The sequence below is a fragment of the Coturnix japonica genome, chromosome 9 (genome assembly GCF_054131305.1).
Source record: "Coturnix japonica strain WE chromosome 9, WE-NBRP24, whole genome shotgun sequence".
NCBI lineage: Eukaryota > Metazoa > Chordata > Aves > Galliformes > Phasianidae > Coturnix > Coturnix japonica.
The window spans coordinates 16,114,749-16,138,519 of NC_140671.1; the positions used below are offsets into that span (position 1 = coordinate 16,114,749).

General features: G+C 44.3%; 1 protein-coding gene across 1 annotated transcript in view; it reads right to left on the reverse strand.

The window, feature by feature from the left end:
- Positions 1-260: 260 nt before the first annotated feature.
- Positions 261-23,771, reverse strand: part of LOC146759698 (myosin-binding protein C, cardiac-type-like) — a 59,280-nt gene continuing 35,769 nt past the window's right edge. Inside the window, exons 2-5 of the mRNA XM_085509849.1 lie at positions 8,015-8,290; positions 6,006-6,118; positions 1,440-1,601; positions 261-467 (exon numbers count right to left, since the gene is read on the reverse strand). Coding sequence (XP_085365975.1) covers positions 1,557-1,601; positions 6,006-6,118; positions 8,015-8,290 — 434 coding nt within the window. The 3' untranslated portion in view covers positions 261-467; positions 1,440-1,556. The remainder of the gene's footprint in view (positions 468-1,439; positions 1,602-6,005; positions 6,119-8,014; positions 8,291-23,771) is intronic.

Sequence of the window (23,771 nt, forward strand, 5' to 3'; positions counted from 1 at the left end):
ACAAGGTGAACTGTTACCACTGTTACTATAAATCATACTGGGATGTGGTAGAATGGTTGGACTAGATGATCTTTGTGTAATCATCTATGTGAAGATAATACATGTATAAAGTTAGCAGGAGAGAACGGCAGAAGTCAACCTCAAGAAGAGAAATCTGAGGTGAAATAGGACATGGAAGAGGCCACCCTCCCTGCTCATACCTTCAGCTGTCAGCGTGGCCTCAGTCTCTGCAATTCCTGCCTTGCACTTGTACACACCAGCATCATCGGGCTTCAGCTTCAGAATTCTGAGCTCTACTGAATGCTTATCCCTCTTGATCTTGTACTTCTCAGAGGGCTCGATGGGTGTGCGGCCCTTGAACCATTTCACAACCTTTGGAGAAGGCCTGAAGTCACAGGACAGGATGACAGAATGACGTTCCAAAGCTGTCTTGTCCTCCAACTTCCTGGTGATTTCTATATGGTAATCTGCAAAGCAGGGGTGGAAGAGAAGAAAGGATGAGGACAATTGGAAGAAGAGGAAAGTCTCTTGCGTGTATTCCATTCCAATTAATGTCAAGTTCACAATGGTTCTTTGAACGACTCTAAAGATAAAACAAACGATTGTCTATAGGGAATGCCATTGACTACATTTCTATGAAGTAATACTGTACAGTATCTACCAAATGCAAGGTCCAGCTCTTGTTCTGTGCTTATTAAATTGCTCCCAATTGTTGAGGCTTTTATTCAAATAAGAGTGAGTTGAAAATATAACAAGTACTTTAGGATGTGAATGGATAATCTTACGCTGGGGACAACAGCAGATAAAAAGCCTGCAAGTTTCTTTCAGATGAAATCAATGACAAACCGCACCAAATTTAGGTGCTACCAAACTTAAACTTGTCTAGTTCAGAAATACAATTAATTTCACCTGATTTGACTTCTTTGCTATAGCCAAGGACAAAACCTCAGCTCTGTAAATCTGAATAGTAAGCACATCACAGCTATTCAAACACATCTTTTACTGAGATGCAGCTGTCTCATTTAGTGTCCAACGACTTTGAACTGGAAATGGAGCAGACCAAAGCAGAATCTAAACATGGCTTCTACAAGGACTGATCAAATGCGGCCACCGTCAAATTCAAAGTATCTGATACAGAAGGATCACACTCACTGTCAGACAAAACCTCTTTGGAGAGGTGAACTGACTGCCCTGTTCACCCCCACTTTGGAAATAACTGCACTCATTTCCTACCTGCTCCCAGCAGTGTGGGATGGTGGGATAGCATCACACTTCCCACACTAAGCATCCCACCATGTCACTTGTTCCACCTAAACCTCAGTCCCAAAACAAAAGGGGAACTCGCTTCTGAACCTTCTTCACTTCATTTCAGATGTCTTATATGCTTGATCTCCAACCCACCCCCCACTCAGGAGAAAGACCCCCTGCTTACACCCTACCATCTTGTTGCATTCTGATGTTGTCATCAGCCTTCAGCTTGTTGTCCTCTTTGTACCACTGGGTCTGAACCTCATCGTGTGAAATCTCACAGACAAAAGATGCACTCCCATATTCATTCACTTCCACATCTTCCAGTGCTTTAACAATCTTGATATCTCCAGCTGTGAAACAGTAGAGATATATTTGTCAGGGTATTTCCAGAACTGAGTGCAGCATCTTTTCCTTACACATATTTGCATAGAAAATAAGTAGGATTATGTTTTATTCTAAACCATCATCCATTCCTGAGTCATTTCTCTCTTCAACACAGTCAATGCATTATTGCCCTTGAACTTAAAGACAGACCTACTAGCTACAATGGAGCTCCCTGCAAACAGTTTTCATGGAAACCAGAATCTCATTTATTCTAAAACCTTTCAAGCAAAATTAAGGATAGAAAAACAATAGAACTGACTGAATCTTTAAGGTCATTTAGTTCCAGTCCCCCTGCTATAGGCAGGGACACCTCCCTCCACACCAACTCTTCTCCTCAGGGTCAAGGCTTCTCTCAAATCATTCTCCTCTAAGCCTGTGCCTGTGCTTGGGATTGCCCTGACCCAGGTGCAGGGCCTTGTACTTGGCCACACTCAAGTTCATGAGGCTGCCAAGGGCCCACCTCTCCAGCCTGTCCAGGTCCCTCTGAGTAGCATCCCTTCCCTCTAGCACATCAACAGCACCGCACAGCTTGGTGTCATCTGCAAACTTGCTGAGGCTGCATTTGATTCCACTCTCCATGTTGCCTACAAAAATGTTAAATAACACTGGTCCCAACACCACCCTCCACCTGGACACTGAGCTATTGACTGCAGCTCTCTGAGTGTGACCATCCAGACAGTTCCCTATCCTGCAACTGGTCCATCCATCAAAATCATTTTTCTCCAGTTTGGTGACCAGGATGTCATGCAGGACGGGATCAAATGCTCTGCACAAGTCCAAGTAGATGATGTCAGTTGCTCTCCCATTATCCACTGATGCTGTTACTCCATCATGAAAGGCCACCAAGTTTGTCAGACATGGCTTGACCTTGATGAAGCCATATTGGTTACCACCAATTACCTCATCTTTATTTTCCAAACTATGCCAAGGAGAACTAGACAGAACTCTACAGTGTTGTGTCACTACAAACCTGTCTGAACCATTGGCTTCTCTGCATGCTCATCACTAGTCTCTCCTTAGCTTGTGTGCCTACAAACAATGTATGGGGAATGTCAGCCACAAATCTTACCTAGGGGACATCTTTGCTTCAAAATCCTTTGAACATCACACAATCCCTTTTAACTCTCCAGGTCTGCATTTAGTTATGTCAGAATCAGGCCATATTTCTGTGCTGCTATATCCCTTTCCTTCTGAAGGGCCTGGATACAACTTGGATTAACCTCAGGAGAAGAGTTCCTGCATAGAATCATAGATTTACCCAGGTTGGAAAAGACATTGAAGATCATCAAGTCCAACCGCAGCCTAACCAGTACCCTAACTCTAAAAACCCTACACTAAATCATATCCCTGAGTACCACATCCAAAAGGCTCTTAAACACAACCAGGGATGGTGATTCAACCACCTTTCTGGGGAGCCTATTCCAGTACCTAAAATCTCTAGTATCTAAATCTCTCTAAAAGAGCACAGGTATTAATCTGACCAGAAAGGTTCCTGTTTGTTCATAAAATGAGCCTTTTCCGCTCCATCTTGCATAGGCCACTGGGCACAGGGTAGCTGGGAGACCACAGAAAAAGTGGTTCTGTGAGCAATAGGGAAACTACTGCCTAATCCAACTCCTCCAATCTCTGCGCTCTGCCAGCATGTCTAAATAGGGTGGCAGATACACACAGGAGATAAATATTTCCACTTCCCTCAGCCAACACTGCTCTGAATTTCTATGGGACACACAGTTAGATGAAAAGGCATTTGACAAAGAAGGAAATGAAAGAGTTTAATCTGCTGTGTCATTCTCTCGGTAGCCAGAATAACTAACCCTCGCCAGTGTTAGTTCAAAGAATAGGCAGATTTTATCTCCTGACATGAGCAGTAATTCAAAGAAGCTGGTATATGATCCAGTATCCTGCATATTCACTGCAGGCAGGCAAAGACATTATGAGATAAGGGAGATCTACACATCACTTGTTATGAACACCTCATAAAGATAAAACCACACACAAGAGGAGAGTTTAGGAAGAGGACCACTCTTGGACTACTTTCCAAGAGGCATCAATTAGTAACTCTCTTCGCTCATTTTTCACACTACTCCACAGTGTCCTCCTGAGCCCCCTTACTCCTGTTGCCAACTGCTGATGCAGGGAATCCTGAGGAACCAAGGATTCATAGTTGTTCCATCAGTAGTCCTTGGTCAGCTCTCCCTCCCTGCCCCTTCTGTTTTGATCCCACTAACCAAATTTTAGTTAGTCTGAAAAGAGGATGGAAACCTCCGCAGCAATTAGTTTCTAAATATCTTGCAATGGGCAGCTTGTAGGAGCCCCATCTCAATGCCCACAGCACAGGAGGCAGGACTGCTTAGCCCATGCACTAGTGCATTTACCAGCACAGATGTAAGCCCAGATCTATGCACACCAAATACAGGCTCTCAGTTTGCACAAGGAGGCATCCATGGAGCTGAAGTATTAGGCAGATATTGTGGTGGGGCAGCAGTTATTGAGACGCCAGACAGAAAGGACACAGATAACGTGGCAACTCAGCTTTACCATTATGACTGATGATGGAACATCTAATTTCACTGCTCAAAAGAGAACTTCCATATAACTGGAAAGAATGAAATTCACAGGGGAAACCACACACAGACACACACAAAAGCAATACAAAGGAGATGAAGGATGGTTCACATACTAGTGATTCACTCTGAGACGCAAGCAAATGAAAGAGTATCCCCAACCATTTGCCTCCTGAAATGCTAAGTATATAAACTCATTGCTGTGATAACTCTGCCAGACGTGAGTCATACACTGTAAAACCTTATGGGGTCAATCAGTTTAACTTCATAAATTCATTACACCAACAAAAACAGACCATCGTGTCCAGGCTGGTTCATTTCAGCTCTTCAAAGCTGTTGGTAAAACTGCCTGAGAGCTGAAATGCTTACCAGCAAAAGCTAAAAACTGTAAATCAAATGTAATAGGCTGGCTTTGTCTACTGTATAGAAATGATGCCTGAAAAAAAGAAAAGAAAAAAGAACGTAAACCAGAACAAATGGAATGGCTACATAAAACAGCCAGTACTGAAACAGCAACCCAACCTGGTTGCAGAATGAGAGAGAAAATGAGAGTTCACCAAAGTCATGGGACAGGACACATGTTCATGTTCATGCTAACACTGAACCCAAGTGGCCACATGAGGACAGCATCTAGTAGGAAATCAGAAAAAAGCATCATTTCATACGTCCCTTGGGAAGGTGGCATCTACCAGGGCACAGCAGACCCGTGTGTTCAGTAACAAGTCTGATGCTTCAGAGCCCAATGATGAGCTACAAACTGGGGTTTAACCAATGCAACACATGGAGGGAAAATCTGTCTTGAGCATAAAGAAGAAAGAGAAAGGTATCCAAAAGGACTAACCAAGAAATGCCCAAACTGCCCATGAAGCATTTCTTCCCGTGGTGCAAAATACCACAAGAGGATTTATTTGCTCTTTCAGTTAAACATAAAATGAACCTTTAGGGTAGCTGATGTCTTGTCTTAGGCTGCTCAGCATGTGGATGTTCCCTGATCTTCATATTCACACTTGTGAATAATGAGACTTCTCTTATTTCCCTGGGAAGTAATGCCCACTTTTTTACTTTGACAGAGCTCCTTCCCATCCTAGAAGGGAAAATATCAAGTCAGATCTCCATTAGTCCTTCCATCTCTGCACTCAGCAAAGGGAGCCTTCAGATCTATGCTTAATTCACCCACTCCCCTAGAATTAATGGAACTGTGCTTACTGGAACATATGCTGAAGCTTAAGCACAGTGCAGTGTTTTCAACATGAAGGAATGGCTATAGAACATGCATAAATTCTGGCTGACCTATGACAGCTTAAAGCACTGCGGAGGACTGTTAACAAGCCTGTTTGGACATCACCTTGAATAAATGACATTATCCCCAAGTAAGGGAAGGAACAGCTGAGCACCGGGGAGGTACACAAAGTGCCAGAGCAAATTCTCACACTGTCAGGTGCAAAGAAAACTGAGATTTCACCCCAAAAACCCAGTTCACAACAAGGCTACAAAATCCCAGCTGAGAATTTCTGTGTTAGACTTGAAGCTCAAGACTGTACTGTAGTTCAACCAACAATATTTTGTGCAGCATGACCTAAAAAGTTCACAATAAAACCAAAACAAACTTCAATTTCAACTTGATAAATGAACTCAGGACATAATAACAAAGAGTGCTGATCTGGGCAAATAAAAGAGCATAAAGAAAAGAGAGCAGTGAAAAAGCTATCAAGGAAAAGCTCAGACTCGCATCCCTTGGAAGTGAAATTAAAGGCTCTCATCTATTTCCAGAGAAGTCAGAAAGGAAAATACCATTCCATGCCATACCTTGAACCACTTGACGTCCATGTTGGGCCTGGACAGCTCACACTCAAATGTGACCTTGTCCTTCTCAATGACGCTACTGTCTGCCAATGGTTTGCTGATTTTCACAGGCAATTCTGAGAAGGAGAAAGAAGAATGTGGATTTAGTTGGGAACTTAGTTTTGTTCATAACCAGGTCCATGGGTGCTGTTAAATGGATCCTTCCAGATGGAAAAAACATTTCAGGTGGCCTCCTAGATTTTACCCCTTTTTGTGTTGCACGCAAGACTGAAAAAAAAAATTACTTCTGCAAAGTTCTTCTTGTCATAAGGAAACAAATATTTGGGGAATGGCAGAACCAGGTAAAATTTTCCTTCACGTCAAGAAAGTATAAATTTCACTCTCGTGCTCTTGGTGTGGTTTCTGCTATGACTATTTGGACTAATTAAGCTTCTCCCTGATGAAAGCCTAGAAGTATATCACAAGAAGGACCAACTTACCCGTGACCTTTTATTTGTCTTACTCAAGCATCTCCTCCTGACCAAAACTGACAATAAAAGATTCAGCCAGACTGCAGGTTTGAGCAGCTGAGTTGTTTCTAGGATCTCCTGCAATCTCAAGCTTGGAACACACACTTGTCTTTTGACTAAGTGTCTCTTATAGTGCAGTAAAACAACAGGTTTTCACACGGCGATTCCTCATTTACCTTGATCTGAAATCATTCTCAAACCATGTGGGATCAGTCCAGGGAGAAGGGGAGGAGAGGGGAAGGGAAAGGGGAAGTCCACAGTCCTCTAAAATCAGGCTTCTTAGCCTAAAGCTCAACAGCAAATAGCAGTCCACTTCCCCACATTGCTAGACTCCGAGCATTTAAAGAACATCAGCTGACCTCATTATGAGCTCTAACATAGCCAAAGGAATTCATATATTCAAATATTCTCTTGAGTGATGAGAAATATGGAGCATAACTTCAGACTTCTGCTGTTAAACTCTCACTTCTATCATAAACCAGAGTAAGAGTTCAATGCTGTTTTAGATGGAGGACTCATATTTTAAATAACTCATCTCATTAAGGCTTGGATTCCCTACTACAAGTAGTTAAATTCCAGTTTGGATCATGCTTCACCTTGGATCACTTAGGGCTTCAGCCACTTATTGGAACTAACTCAATTTGTCTACAGAGAAGCTGTTTTCTATAGCAACAATAAGCTGTGATTGCAACTGGATGTCGGGAGAGCACAAATCCCGCAGTTATCCTGTACCAACATCCTCTCCTTCCATCAGAACAGCAAGTTTTTAAACCAGACTCATGCAAGCTTGCATGACACACCTTGTGTAAAACTGTTGGCAGCCATCAGGACAGCCAGTTGCTTCCTGTATAGACACTGTTCCATCAGTTTTGGTTTTTTGTCTCGCTAGAACAACAGCCAGTGTCTGAAAACTCCCACAACTGAAGCAACCACGCTGATATACCGCAGTCACTGGAGGTGCTCAAGAGCCACGGGTATGTGGCACTGGGGACGTGGTTAGTAAGTCCAGTGAGGGTGGGCTGGGTTGGACTCAGCTATCTCAGTGGTCTTTTCCAGCCTTGGGTGCAACTTGTAAGAGGGAATGAAGCAGCAAACTGCCCAGCACTGAGCTGCATTCTTCTGACACATGGTATCAGTGAACTGCTGTATTTCCCTATCTTCTCTGGAGCTATTGATCTAACCTAACTGAAAAAGTAAGCCTGAACCTAGATATAAATCAGGATCATAGTCACCCATGGTTGCTTATATATTCAGAAAGACACTCCAGAGGGTAATTCAGCGCATCTAGAAATTAAAGTAGAAGTTCCTTAGTCAAAAATATTCCACAGCCAGATTTTCACCTCGCTACCACTACATTAAAAAGGAGAATCCAACTTGTGGTGTGGGTCATTGATGTTGTTCCGGGGGGAATTGTGGCTGTTCCATGCCCACAGGGTAGAAGACAGCCAGTCTTCCTCTAAGCCACATAAAAAGCTGCTTAGTGCTCCCAAAGCGAATGCTCACCAGTTGTTTCCAACTTGAAGGTCATCTTCTGGCCAGCAGCCTCGCAGATGTATTCTCCAGCATCTTTCTTCTCCAGCTGCTCCACAACCAGACGCCGTGTTTTGCCCACAGATTCCATTCTGAACTTTCTGGAGGAGGCAAGCAGTCTTCCATCCTTGTACCATTTTACTTCGCTTGGATCCTGTGCTACTTCACAGCTGAGGGAGGCACTTGCTGCCAGGGCAGCACTCACCTCTTTCTGCACCTGCTCCTGGTTTATAAACACAGGTTTTGGCTCTGAGGGAAGAAAAGAAAAAGTATTGACTGAGGGACCGAAATGAGACCAACTTGCAGGTTTGTATGTACAGGTTGGAACAGGTTTAGGTTACCACTTGTGCCCAAACTAATAGCCTTCACTAGAGAATATCAGCTCTTCTGTTGAAACAAAGTGTCAAATCTAGGCAAGAAAGAACCTAGGAACTGAAGGAACCAAGAGGGTCCTTGAACACCAGTCCCATGGTTGCAAGTCACTATGCAAACATATTGAACCCAAAAGAACATCTGTCCTGCAGGCAACCAAAACCTGAGTTCCTTTTACTTAAGACCCACTGTGAAACATCAAAACACATAAACATGTGATAGTCAAACCACTGGCTGCCTTTTCATGACCCAGAACAGTACTCCTGGCTTCCTGAACAGACTCCTCATGGCCTCTACCATTGCCACAACTGTGACTGTCAAAGGCACAAAGGAAATATGCTCACCAACGCAGTCCTTTGTTCTTTGTGTGTGATTTGCAGATATCTATCTTACTTTGAGCTCTGGCAATAGTCAGCTCTACCAGGTCTCTTACTGTGAGTAGCAGACTCACCTATCCAGATGCAGCCTCCAACATAAAGGCATAGTAAAAAGGCAGTGTACTACTAGGAGAAGTTCCTGCTTCTCCTGCCATGAAAGGCTGCACGTAGAACATGCACTCCAGCCTCACTGCACATACTTATCTTAGTCAAATGTTTAGGTGAACAAGAATTACAGTTTGGGATCTCAGGCACAGGAGAGATTTGAATAATGTCTTGAATATTGCTTCCACTGTACATATATTACTAATTATTGCTCTACAGACAGACTGAAACAGGTCTTTGTGTCATACTGAAACCAAATACTTTCTACAAACCCAGGCAATCAAGTCTAGGGAAAAAACCTCAGCACAGACTACAGTGATCCAGGTGCAGTATAATAGAAACTAGATTTTACTTTACTGTTCTCTGCTGTATTTCATACAACACCTGTCTTACCTGTGACATGAATCTTGAAGGTGAGTTTCTGGCCAGCAGCCTCGCAGCTGTACTCCCCTGCATCTTTCTTCTCCACCTGGCTCACCACCAGCCGACGCTGTTTGCCCTCTGACTCTACCTTGAACTTCTTGCTCGAGGTGATCAGTTTCCCCTCCTTTTATCACTTGACCTCTGTGATAAAATGTTTGCTCATTAAGACCGGGATGTGGTAGCATTGTGGTGGAGTGCTTGTTCATTAGGACCGGGATATAATGGTGGAATATGGAGGCCACAAAGGTTGCAGAACACTCTAATTTTATGGGTAGATTGTGTACTCTGCGTAGTTACAGGCAAAGCGCGCCCCGATGGATACAAAGTTCCACGGAAGGACCAACCAAGGAACGACACACCAAGTCGCACGATCACAACCGACCAATTAAAGGACAATACGCTCGGGATGGACAATACAAAAGAAGTTGCAAGGGACGGGACGGCGCGGCAGTTGGAGGAACAATAATCCCCCTGTCGCCCAGCACTGAATTGCCTTTTAGTTTTACCCGCTACAATTAATAAAAGTTTATAATTGGAACATTATTGGCTCATTGCTTATAAATTGATGACAACCTCCATCTTCTCCTGGGCCACCTCGCAGCTCAGCGTGGCATTTTTCTGTTGTTGCAGCCTTCACCACCTTCTGTACCTTCTCCTTGTTTGTAAATACAAATTCTGGCTCTGAAAAGAGAGAGATACATTAGTTTGGCCTCTTGAAAGAAGAGCAGGTTTTGGGGAAGGAGTCAGAAAAATGAATCAGTTCTCCCAGTCTGATGCCCCAAGAGAATGATGTGGAGAGAAGTTGTGCAATTTATGGATGCCCCATCCCTGAAAACATTCAAGTCTAGGCTGGATGGGTGTTAGAGCAACCTAGTCTCAAAGAATGTGTTCCTTTCCAGGACAGAGATTGGAACTGGATGATCCTCCAGGTCCCTTCCAACAAAAGGCATTCTGTGATGCTTCTTGTATGACTCTCATGACTCTTTCGTCCCCTAGCTGCCATTTACTTATGTCTTCAAAACATCAACTTATACAAAACATTCCTGTAGTATTCTCTCCCATGCTAAATGAGCCCTTCCAAGACAAAAACATGTTCCATAGAGCACACCCCCTAGTGCTTGACACAAAGCCCCTGTTCTGAAACTTCCTGAGACGCAGCTGCATTGCAGAGTTGTTCTAGTGGTACAGGCACGTGGGAATGGAGAAGTGCAATCAGAACTTTCTTGTCTATGGCCTCATTCCCACAGCAAAAGGAAATTCCTGAAGATTTTAAAAGATGGAGCTGCCTCACAACTGTATTTAGAATAATTTGTTCAATTTCCTCATCAGAAATTAACCACCCCAAAGTTCAGCTCCAAAAATTTTAAGCATAGCAGGGAAAACTTACAAACTAATGACCGTTTTCTAAAACATTCTAGAATGAAAGGCCAAAATGTGTTCTCTCTCACCTGTGACATGAATCTTGAAGGTGAGTTTCTGGCCAGCAGCCTCGCAGCTGTACTCCCCTGCATCTTTCTTCTCTACCTGGATCACCACCAGCCGACACTGTTTGCCCTCTGACTCCACCTTGAACTTCTTGCTCGAGGTGATCAGTTTCCCCTCCTTGTACCACTTCACCTCCATCTTCTCCTGGGCCACCTCGCAGCTCAGCGTGGCATTTTGAGTCAGTGCAGCCTTCACCTCCTTTTGTACCTTGTCCTTGTTTGTAAACACGTCTTCTTTCTCTGCAGGGACATCACAACAGTCACACCATTTTGCTGTAGTCTGCTGCAGAGCTTACTCCAGTTCCCCATTTTCATTATACTTGCCCTTCACAGGGACCATCATGATGCCTCATTAAGACAGGAAAATACTTTCCCCTCTATTTTGCCTTGGGAAATGAATAGGCATATCATTTCATATCATATCATAAATCTAAACATTTCGCAGTCTGATAGCAGATTTGGACATGAGATTTAGAACACCTGCATGCACTGCTGAACCTCCTCCCTTCTCTTTGTTTCTTCTGATGTCTCTCTACATTTCCAGTAAATCAGAAGGGAATGGCCCTCTAGAACAGGTTGCCCAAGGAGACTGTGGATGCTCCATCCCTGCAGGCATTCAAGGCCAGGCTGGATGTGGTTCTGGGCAGCCTGGGCTGCTGCTTGGCAACCCTGCACATAGGAAGAAGGGGGTTGGAACTGGATGAGCACTGTGGGCCTTTGCAACCCAGGCCATTTATGAGTCTGATTAGTGGCATTTTCCACCTCATTGTGTCATTCAAATTTTGTAACCAGATCTCATCAAACACCTCCCCTTTTCTCACTCCTTGCATGCCTGGTGTGCTCTTGCACTGTAACCCTGCAGACACCAGCTGACTACAAGAGCTGCACAAGTTACCCTCCTTGCCTATTGTTTGTTGCAGTAATTCATTCCTGGATGGAAAAGCACATGTAGAAAAGTGTTGCTATGACACTAGATGACAAAGAAAGTCCTATAGCCAAAATGTTTTGCACCAGAGAGGCTGTAAGTTGATCCTCCAAATGCAAGACACACAAAATGAAGTGTTCCTTTATCTCTGGGATTCCAAGCATTTTCTCACCTCTGACTTTCACTTGGAATGTTGCTTTGTCATCTTTTGTTTCACAGCTGTAGCTCCCTTGGTCTTTCAGGGTCACATTTTTGACCATGAGCTTGCGGTGCGTCCCCTGGGAGATGATGGTTGTCCTCTGGTCCTGCTTCACCTCTATTTGATCTTTCTTCTATACGACAGCTCCGCTTGCAGCTGACACCTCACACACCAGCTCCAGGTCTTCAGAAGGACTGACTGATATTTCTGGAGTCGTTTTGGACTTGCTGACAAAATTAATGGCTTCATCTGAAGAAAAAAAGAGAAAGTGGTTTACATCCTGACTCAGGCTTATTCAGCACAGCATTAAGATACAGTTAGAACTGATTGTAATGTCTCTGCTCATTACATCTGGGGGATCAAGTTTCACCTCTGGAGGTACTCACATACAAACGTGTGCTTGATTCTCCTGTGTAAGGAAAGAGTAAGTTCTATGCAGACAGTTCTTATTTCTTCTAATCAATTCTGTATTCTGCACATGTTCTTCTGAAGCTAAAATGAAGGCAGCTAAGTAACCTGTTTGCAATACATGAACAAACCAATTCAACACCTTGTCTCTAAGCTAACAAGCAGCGTTTGATGAGCACATCAGTATTTCATGCCCTTCATTCCATCCAGACTGTATTGGCAATAACTATGCTGGTATTAACAAGGATAGCAATTACAAGCAAAATGGTAGAAATACAGAAGATATAAGGAAAAGGGAACTCACCAGAGCTGAGGCGATCCTCCCTGGTGAGCGATCTCCAAGAGATGCTGCCTCAGTGAGGGTCAGCCCTTAAATGAGGTCTCAGAGGAGGTGGAGTCGAACTCCACCCCTCCAGGGAGCACAGCTACATAACTTTCACCTGTGCTCCCACAGCTGACCCCACACTTGCCTCAGCTGATCAATCAGTGGTTCACATTGTGATCTCCCATACACTCCACCCCTTCACAACGTGAACCAATGATTAGGTGAGTTCCCCTTATTACAGAGACCCAATCACGACGCTGATACAATCTCCCGTCGCATTAGATGTTGATATTATTCAAATGATGATGATTGGATGGGTGTTTATGATCTTCCATGGGCCAGTGCTTGATAGATGTTACCGGAGACAAATCATCTTGAAGTGCAGGTCCGTCTGCGTTTCATCAGTCCAGAGTAATGGTCCTAGAGGCTTAGAATCAATCTTAAGGGGAGTAATATAGATGTTTCAAGGGTACTAGGAGGGGAAGATCCGCCCTCCAGGGCAAGATACAGGCCGTATTCTTATCTTGGGTCAATACTTCTGCTTGTACTGGATTATGTCCCGGCCTCCGATACCATACCCTCTGGCCAGATATCTGTGGCTGTATAACTATATCTGGCACCAGAGGAGGAGTCTTGATCTGCCATAGGGACATAATAGGTGTTCCTTTAGCAATAAAGGCCGGAGTATTGACCACGATGTCAGTAGGCCATGTACCTATCACCGAGGGGGTGACTGAACCTCCCACCTCCAATAATCTCCCCCAAGGTGCAAGTAGGCCACACCATTTGGGTCCTACCTGCACCTTCCAAGGCCAATTTATCTTATGGATTCCCGGTTCTAAATTCTCAGGGGCAGGGAGCAGAAGATTATTTTCAGTACCAACCTGCGGTTTTACCTTATTATCGGTGCCTGTAATTTGGATCCTAAGAGGGGAGGCCCATATAGTTTGTAACATTTTCAGGGCACTGGGTCTGCCATCCCGAGGTCTTTCATTCAGGTCCCGCACGGTTTCATATAATCTTTTTGTCCACCCCTGCAGGGACTGAGAGTCTGTTTTCAGGGCAGCCTTAAGGATACCATTATAACGTTCAATAAGGCCTGCCCCTGTTGGGTTATATGGCAGGTGGAATCGCCATTCAATGTTGTTTTCTTCTGCCCAGCGCTGTATCATCGCTCCAGTGAAGTGAGTCCCTTGGTCACTCTCGATAACTTGAGGTGTCCCGTATGCAGACATCAGTTTAGTAAGTGCCTTAATTGTGTATGCTTGATTTGCCTTTGGTACAGGATAGGCTTGCAGCAGTCCACTTACAGTGTCAACGCAGGTCAGGGCATATCTCGCCCCCTCAGACCGAGGGAGGGGCCCAATGTAGTCGACCTGCCATCTCTGAAGAGGACTATATCCTCTAGCAATGTGGGATGTTGTTTCAGGCAACGGTCTCGGTCTCATCTTTGAGCAAGCATCGCAATCCTGACATGCTTGAACGATATCAGATAGTTGTACAGGCAGCCCCCATGCTTTAGCAGCTGCCCACATTATCTTCTGTCCAGCATGCCGTAGCTTCTGATGTAACCAACGGGCAATATTTTCAGATTGTGAATTCTCAATCCATCGGATTCGGGCCAGTGTGTCAGCTTCATCATTTCCTGGTGACTGCAAGGGTTGATGACCAGAGACATGGTAGACACATACTGTCCTGTGTTTGACCGTATTCCAAATGTCTACCCACATGTCTTTACCCCAAATCGGTCGGGCGTGGATAGTCCATTCCTGGGTAGCCCATTGCGTAATCCACAGAGTGAGCCCCCGGTACACAGCCCAACTATCTGTACAGATGTTCAGGACGCCGTCACCAGGTTCTTTAGTTATAACCATCCACACGGCTCGCAATTCTGCCCATTGGCTGCTTTGACCATCCCCCTCATCAAACCAGATGGTCTCAGTAGAGGGATGGTATGCTATTGCTCGCCACTTGCTCGGGTTGCCTCTGCTGGACCCATCCGTATACCAGGCATCTTCAGGAATAGGATATCTTCCTTCCTGAACGGGACTCTTCTCTGGTGGAGCAACCATCGGTTCTTTTGATGTATCACTGTGATACGTCACTGGGCCTAGGATCTTCTGTAGTTCTTCTTTAAGTGGAGATGAAGACAGACTGCTTCTCTGGCTTAGATAGGCGACCCATCGTGCCACCGTTTGTGCTTGGGCCACCCCCGTCTTAGGAAGGTGAGTCAAATCTCTCACCCACCCCTGGATTGGTAATGAAGTCTTAACTATGACCTCTGCTGTTTGCGTTATCGGCTCTACTGCTTGTAATGCCGAATAGGCAGCCAATAACTGTTTCTCAATCATGCTATATCGTTCTTCTGCTCCGTGCCAAACCTGAGACCAGAATCCAATGGGGGTTCGAACAGAACTCTGGCGTTGCCACAGGCCCCAGCCAAAACCATCTTGAGTAACATGAACATCTAGTTCAGCTGGGAGGGTCGGATCAAATATACCCAACGCCTGAGCTTGTTTAACTGCCAGTTTTGCCTGTTGGAAAGCATCCTGTTCTATCTTTCCCCAATTCCATGATTGACCCTTCTTTGTAAGCTTGTATAATGGCCTTAATAGCTGAGCTAAACGAGGTATAAAGGAGCGCCAATACCCCAATATACCCAAACATTCTTGCAATTGTTTTGATGTTGTAGGGACTGGAAACGCTTGGACTTTATCTACTACCGCACTGGGTAGTACTTTGGTTTTCCCGGACCAAATTACTCCCAGGAATTTTACAGATAGCCCCGGACCTTGCACCTTCTGTGGGTTTATAGCCCACCCTCTTTTCTGCAGGTAAGCTATCAACAAATCTGCTGCTTGTCTCACCGCCTCTAACGAATCGGATGTTAACAGGAGGTCATCAATATAATGATATAAATTGACATTATTTGGCTTTTCCCACTTAGCCAGATCACGTGCCACTAAATTATGACAAAAAGTGGGCGAATGTACGTACCCTTGGGGTAGGACCTGGAAAGTCCATTGCCTCCCTTCCCATGTAAATGCAAACTGATCTTGCGATTCTTCACTGATTGGAATACTGAAGAATGCATTCGCCAAATCCAAGACACAGTGATATGTTTTGATTTCCCTGCTTAGTGTGTCCATTAGGGAGGCAATATTGGGTACAGCCGCATGAACAGGTGGCGTGACCTTATTTAATTCCCTATAGTCTACTGTCATCCTCCATGTTCCATCCGGTTTTCGCACTGGCCATATTGGGGAGTTATATGGGCTATGTGCAGGCCTTATAATACCCACTCTTTCTAATTCCTGCACCGTCTTTGTTATTTCATCCTGCCCACCCGGGAGTCTGTACTGTTTCACATTAGTAATCCGGCGTGGCTTCGGCAAACAAATAGGCTCATGTTTTGCATGGCCTCTCAATATTGTCTGGATTGCCCGGATACTAATGCATCTCTGCCGCAATCGGAACTCTCCCACTGTTGTATGGAGAGCCAGACCCCACAGGATATCAATTCCTAATATATACTCTGGAATTGGGGCAATGGATACCTTGTACTCCCGTGGTGGAAGACGCCCGACCCCCAGTTTTACCCAGGTTTGGGTGACCGGAATGGTTTGTCCCCCAAAACCTCCAATCATCACTCTATTACCTTTAAATTTAGTTGGGTCTCCATATATTATAGATGTCTCTGCCCCGGTATCAACTAGGGCCATAACCTTCTGTATATTCTTTCGGGACCAGTATATCGTCAGTTCCACATAGGGCCTCCGGTCCCATCTAGAGGCCCTAGGAGGACTGACATCCCTCGTCAAGCCATGAACTGAGCCAGATTCAAGTCTTTTACCTCCGATACCTCCGGTGTCATAACCCGAGGCACCTGAGGTGGCTTCTTTTTCCTATTTGGAACTATAAAATCTTCTAAATTCCATGTTGTTGTTGGTCGCCGCTCTATAAATCTTATCCCTGGCCTTTTGGGTTTATTCTGAAATTTTTGTTCATCCTTCAGTTGCTTCCACAACTGAAGGAGAACCTGATTGGGCTGCCCATCAATTTTTGAAAACTGAACGCCTGCCTGGAGCAGATCATTAAACATTTGTTTCCGGGATACCCTAACAGGTCCTGCCCGAGAAGTTCGCGGGGCCGATCTTCTGGCTCGCACTATTGGAAAAGCCTCGGCATCCTCAATCACCCTGATATTGCGCTTAGCTCGTAAACGCTCAGTTTCTCCGAGGTCTGCTACCAATTGGGCGGCTTGTTGGACTACTGCCTCTGCGGATACTACTGGATTAAGTATGGAAAACAAGGTTCCATACATATGAGAGGGTGCTTGCTGTAAAATTAGGTCCCTCATTCCCGCAGAAAATTTAACCATATCAGGGCTATCGAATGTGTCTTCGTAGATAGCCTCTCTCATACCTAATTCGCGTATATAATTTTGAAGGTCTTCCATAGAAGACCACATCCCTGTGTTTACTGGCATGTCAGTTTTATTTGTCCACACCATGCGGCAAGCAGCCATTATCCATTCTACAATTGAATGGTTTTCTTCAGGGAACTGAGTCCCAGCATACAGTCTCTGCCAAAGGGCAGGATGTACTGTTATTGTGGCCAACTTAGATACTTCGGGGCCACTAACCAGTACACTATCTGCCCCTGAATCCCATAACCGTAATAACCAAGCCGGAACACTTTCCCTTGGCCTTTGCCTAAATCGTTGCACTAGGTCCATGAGTTCTGTAGGCGTATATGGACGGGCTGTTACATGTAAAACAGATTCGGCAGGGGGCCATTGATCAGGAGGCACTCCTGCTGGTCGATCTTGAATTTTCTTTGTTTTTTGAGTTATTACTGGACGGACTTCTAGTGAGTCCGTCTCAGATGGTTTTTCTAGATCAGATTTAGTGATCTTATTTTGATTCATTTCTTCAGGATCTTGATCGTCATTAAATGAAATGTATCTAATTTGAGGGTTGGAGGAAGAAAATGACGGTTTTTTTCCTGTCAATAGATTGATCTCACCCTCCAATTTTTCAATACGGGCCTTTAACAATTCATTTTCATGTGCAATGTTGTTTGATTTTATCTCTGCCTGATTTAAAGCATTTAATAATGGCCAGGCTGCCATAGATGCAGCCATTCGCTTTTCTTTTGTAATTAAGATATCTTTTTGTAGTCCTAGAAAGTAATCAGTTAGACAATAGGCGTCCATGTTATTTGGTACTCTTAAAGGGCCCCATTGTTCAATAATTGTTGCTAATTGGTAATATGGGGACGCCTCAAAACCTGGAATTTGTCCAGGAAGGCATGTCCCTAAGGGGGTGGTCTTCTCCCCCTTGTACCAATTAAAGATTTTCCACACAAAGGACATTTTTTTTTTTCCTTATATTTCTAGATGCCAAGTCAGTGGCTCCTGCCTGGCTTGCCAAATGTATTGGCAATAACTATGCTGGTATTAACAAGGATAGCAATTACAAGTAAAATGGTAGAAATACAGAAGATATAAGGAAAAGGGAACTCACCAGAGCTGAGGTGATCCTCCCTGGTGAGCAATCTCCAAGAGATGCTGCCTCAGTGAGGGTCAGCCCTTAAATGAGGTCTCAGAGGAGGTGGAGTCGAACTCCACCCCTCCAGGGAGCACAGCTACATAACTTTCACCTGTGCTCCCACAGCTGACCCCACACTTGCCTCAGCTGATCAATCAGTGGTTCACATTGTGATCTCCCATACACAGACAGAACCTGCCTGAGGAGCAAGCTGATGGCTGTCAGCTACAGGCAGACCTAGCTTTGTACTGCATTTCTTAGAGCAACAACTGTTGCTTTCAGTCACTGAATATACCAAGGCCAATTACTATGCCAGGAACATTTATGGCATCAGTGAACAAAAAATGCGTTAAAAATTGTAATAGACAGGAGCCATTTATTCTTTTATAACTAGGTGACCAAAGAACAACAGTCCTTCTAGAGTCAAGCTGTTAAGAACTAATAGCATCAATCAATATCACATAGATAGATTACTTCCCTGCCCTAAGACCATCTTGCGACCATTTGGTGCTCCTAATTAAGCCCTCTTGATGGCATTTTGTCTGAGCCATGCGACATTTTGTGATAGGAGTTACTGCTAGTGTTCCCTTAACCCTACACCAAAGTAGGAGGTATCCATTCTCAGGGAATCATGCAGGCTTCCTCTGTATTTGATGCTCAGAGACAGCCCCAGAACTTTTTAAATCTTAGCTTAGCTCTCATCCAATAATGTTCATCAAACAGTGCAACTTGTCCTTTGGGGATGCCTTTGTTCTGCATCAACCAGTTCCAACGGAGTCTTCTTGGCTTGTTTTAGATCAGTTTTTCAACAGATAAGGCCAGGGTCTTTGAATTACAAAGTGAAATTGCAGAATGCATGATTCTCAACCAAACAGAACAGCAGGTGGGATGCAGGGTGAATACCTGAACCAACACCACCTGCAAGCAATCCTTCAATATCTTAGGAATCTCTAGCCACCCCAAATCCAGTGTTGTGCTTGATCTATCATCTCTGCTGAGTTTTTAGCTAAGCTGATGGTGAGCATCACGGTGGTGATGGGTGAGCAGTCAGACTAGAGGGTCTTAATCAACCGTAAGGATCCTGTGATCAGAGGAACGTGAATGTGCTGTTAAAGGTCACAAGCGCTGCACTGCAGCATGAGCATACACAGCGAAAGGCTTTCAGTAGAGCTTCAGTTCATAAATGAGGACTGGGTTATGGAAAATAGGCTCAAGATATAAAACAGAAAACAGATCTTAATGCCAGGTTCTGTGAATGCAACCAGCTGAATTTCACAGATATTGAATTTCAATGACAATTTCTTGTGTTATTTTACCCTCCAGCTCCACCCTGAACAGGAACATGTCAGTGACAAGCATTACTCCTCCAGGCTTGACCTAACAGTGCTTTACTTGCACTATGAGCTAATGGCTGTGCTTACAGCACCTCAGGGAGACACCTCAGAGATCACAATGTCCTTCGGGTACAGCAGGAGACACTCAACTCTCCAAATGTGGAGTTTAATTTGTCCAAAGAGGAGACAGGATTCCCATGCTAATAACTTAGGACCATTTCAGTCATAGGTTTAAAGATGATGTAAGTGCTGAGGCAATACATGAACTAGATGAATGAAGCCCAGATGTCAGGGCTCAAGTCGTGACTCCAGCCCCAGCTGGAGCTAAGGCTGTCTTGAATTCATCACAACACAGTTACATTATTTGCTCATACTGTGGATTTGCATAGGGACAACAGGAAGGTCAGAATTGCTTCAATAGAGCTATGCAATCTTTGTCCTAAATACTGGAAACCCACAGCGTTGGACAAATAAAATGAATTAAGTCTGAAGTGCTTTACATGGATTGTGATCCTATGTTTGCCTCACAAACTTACCTGAGACTTTCCAATCAAAAATCAGAGTGTCATCTCCAATTGTGTAGATGTATGTTCCCTCGTCTTCTTTCGTTACAGCTGAAGCCACAAGCTTATGCAGTTTCCCTTTATCTTCCATTGTGAATTTCTTACTGGTCTTGATTTCTTTGCCATTTTTGTACCACTTCACCATGACATTGGCTTCAGAGGTCTCAGAAACAAATTCAGCTTGTTTTCCAGCAACGGCCCTGATTACTCCTCCACTTGTCTCTTTGATTACGAAGTTTGCCAGTGCTGAAACAAAATATGAAGACACAAAATACATATGATGGTAAAGAACTGCAGGGACATTGGTGACCATGAGGCATTCATTTATCATAAGATCAAACGTGCACGTTTAATCCTAGTTCTAATTGCTAGATTCTAATTCAGAAGCTGGCAAATTGGCAGCTTTTATAAACCACGTACCAGATTACCTTATCTCCACAAGTTGAAGGACGTACACTGTACAGGGGACAGAGCCAAAGGAAGAAGCCCAAGGCTTCAAGAAAATGTCTAAAATAGGAAAACTGAGGAAAGAATTGGAACAAGCAAACTAGAAGGAAATCAATGGAGGGGGTATCTATTACTGCACTGTAACCCCCTGGCAAACAAATCAAGCCTAAAAGATAGAGATATCACTTAGGACTGAAAAGAAAAAAGAAAAAAAAGAATTCCTTTATGGAAATTAATTGGAGTGCAAAAGTTAGATGATAAAACTGGCCCTTATTAACACACAGTGGAATAATTGACTTCAAAGATTCAAAATCTCACCACTGTCTTAGCCAAAAGTTCAAGCCTAAGTCCACGGTCCTATTTTACTGAGGGTAATTGAGCTTGTTTTCCAACTTCTTGTTAACATATCATTTCAAAACAGCGCACACAACTGAGTTGGGTCTGTTGAGACAGCGCAGTCAGAGCTGCTAAAATCAAAGTCTGGATTATGCATGCATTTGTTCTGCAGTTCCAAGAACACGCATGTATAATACAAATTCAACAACGTTCTACAGATTGCCTGTATTTAGGAGCTCGAGAGCCAGCTGATGGACACTGGGATGACTGAGATCCTGTCAATACATTTAACTCCATCCTATCATACAGTCAAATTTCATTCATTTTTTCAGGAACTGTCTCTTATCATTGTAGTCCTGTCACCACTGCTGGATGTGAGCCCAACCACACAAAAGCAGCTGCTGGTTTTCACTGCAGATACTGCAGTAAGGAGAAACAGCCTCCAGACTGGACCAGCTGAGCGTGGCCCTACCAGGATTTGCTCCAAAGGTCTTATTACCAGTAGTGCTTCCCGATGAAATACATGGGGGTCCTCCTTTGATTCCAACCCCAACCCACCCCACCATGCCCCCTGATAACATCCATCAGGGCCACATCTCGACAGCTCCTGAACACCTCCAGGGATCCCACCACCTACCTGGGCAGCCTGTGCCAGTTAATTCTATGGGCAGACCTGCCAGTATGAAATATTATGCTAACATGACAAAGAGAGAGAAGAAAAGCAAAATTAAGACTAGCTGACAAGCCTTGGCAGGAAGTTCTGCTCTCCATCAATTTAGTCCCTGTGACTCTTCACAGGTGTTTTCTACATTTGGGATCACTGCTACAAAAAGAGATGTTGACATCATCTCTTGTGGCCACCCTGACAGAAGAGCAGGAAGGCTGGGATGCTCTTTTTCCTGTGTTTCCCTTGATTTCCTCTATATCTTAGGGACGAATCACAGGACAGAACACAGAAATCAAATGGCTCTACAAAGCAGATTGGCCAGTTCAAGTCAAAACAGCCACTGAAAACACCCCAGATGCTGTCTGACAACAGCTGGACTGTCGGGGAGTCAGGTGAATGCAGTCTGCTGGCCCTGGGCAGGAAGAGGACAGCCCAGACTGTCACATACCTTTCACTGAAAGCTGATAGAGCATTTTATCCCCCTCACAGATGCACTGATAACTTGCAGCATCATCCATTGAGTCGTTGTGAATTTTCAGGGTGTGTTTCTTCCCCACAATGTGCAGTTCCTATTTTTCACTGGCCTTGAGCTCCTTCCCATCCTTCATCCACTCCACAGTAGCGCCTGTGTCTGAAAGCTCAGCCTGCAGTTTGGCTTCCTCACGCAGCCAAGCGCAGATCTTTTCTACATCTTTGCTCTTCTTGGTAAATCTCACTGCAGCACCTGTCAGGAGCAAAGGCCTCGTTATTTCAATTTAGATCAGGCTAACGTGGTCAATGTTTGCTGTAACATCTCTGAAAAAGTATCACCTTCTGTTCCTGCACTCATCATTGTGTCAGTGCTGAGCAATTCACGATATTTCATTTGGTCTTCTTGCTGGATTTACTAAGTAAAAATCAACCAAACATCTCCTTCTACTGATTAAGAATGCTCTAAACATGCTTCTGCAGAGGTTTCCACCCAATGACAAACAGGTCCTCCCATCATGAATGTTTATTTGTTCTACTTTGTCATGCAAAGCTGATTGATAGAGATATTATTGGAATGATTGCTCCCCTACTTCTAAACTATTCCAGTGCAATCAGAAAGGCTGTCTGAACCTGCAGCTGAAAGTACTGCTCTATGGTCATGCAGTGGTAAACCTGGTGACTGAATGCACTGGCCAATAGCTGTGAACTGCAGACATTCATCAGCTGGCATGCTTGCACGTTGTTGTAAGGTCAATAGTAAACATGGCATCCCCTCCAGGTACAGCTTCACCAGTTGTTAGGGGGGATTTCACAGCCAGGACTGGGTCTGAGGAAGAACATGTATGTCTTAATGCTCTTTAGATGCAAGTCTGGTATCTCATTTAGAGATGGAAGATTAAATCATAGGTACATTTCTACTTCTCCCTTTGCATGAGTGCTAGAAGAAGCACTTCTGTGCTTAAGATCTGTTACAGAAAGTTCTGCCTCTTGCACATGTGAGATATCAAAAGATAAGGATATTCATGTCTCTGTCACAGAAACAACTCGTATCACTTTAGTGGTAGCTGGAGGTTGATAGGAGATAGGAGAACTAGGAATAAAGGAAAGCCTTTGGTGTGTTAATGCACTGCTAACCTTAAAGTCAAAGGAAGCATCTTTAGGGAACCAACACAGCTGCTCAGCACACACTGACCCATTTCCATTGGGGTTTTTGTGCTTACCAAGGTGCACGCTCACTGGGAATTCCAGAGACGGGCTCTGTCCATGCGCATTGACTGCAGACACTCGGAACTGATCATCAGCCTCTTCAGACAGATTGCTCACCGTGAACTCTGGGACGGGGACATGAGACTCGTGGCACCTCACCCAGGTGAAGCCAGTTAGTTTCTTGCATTCCACAATGTAGCCATCGACTGGAATGGGGCGGTGCATCTTCGGAGGGGACCATGCCAGCGTCACTGAGGTTTCTGTTTTATTTTTCACCACGGGGTCAGTTGGGGGCTGGGTGGGAGGTTTTCTGGGAGCTGAACAGAAATAAATTTCAGAAATATTAGCATAAGGTCATGTAGGCTGGAAAAGACCTTCAAAAGACCTTCAAAATCAGCAGACTCAACTTTCAGCATGACCTACTGAGTCCCACCATTAACTACTGTGGTACCTGAGGACATACATGACAAGCTTATTCCTGCAGGTATTTACATAGTGAATATATTCACCCTCTGGTTGCTTTGGAACATTTTAGA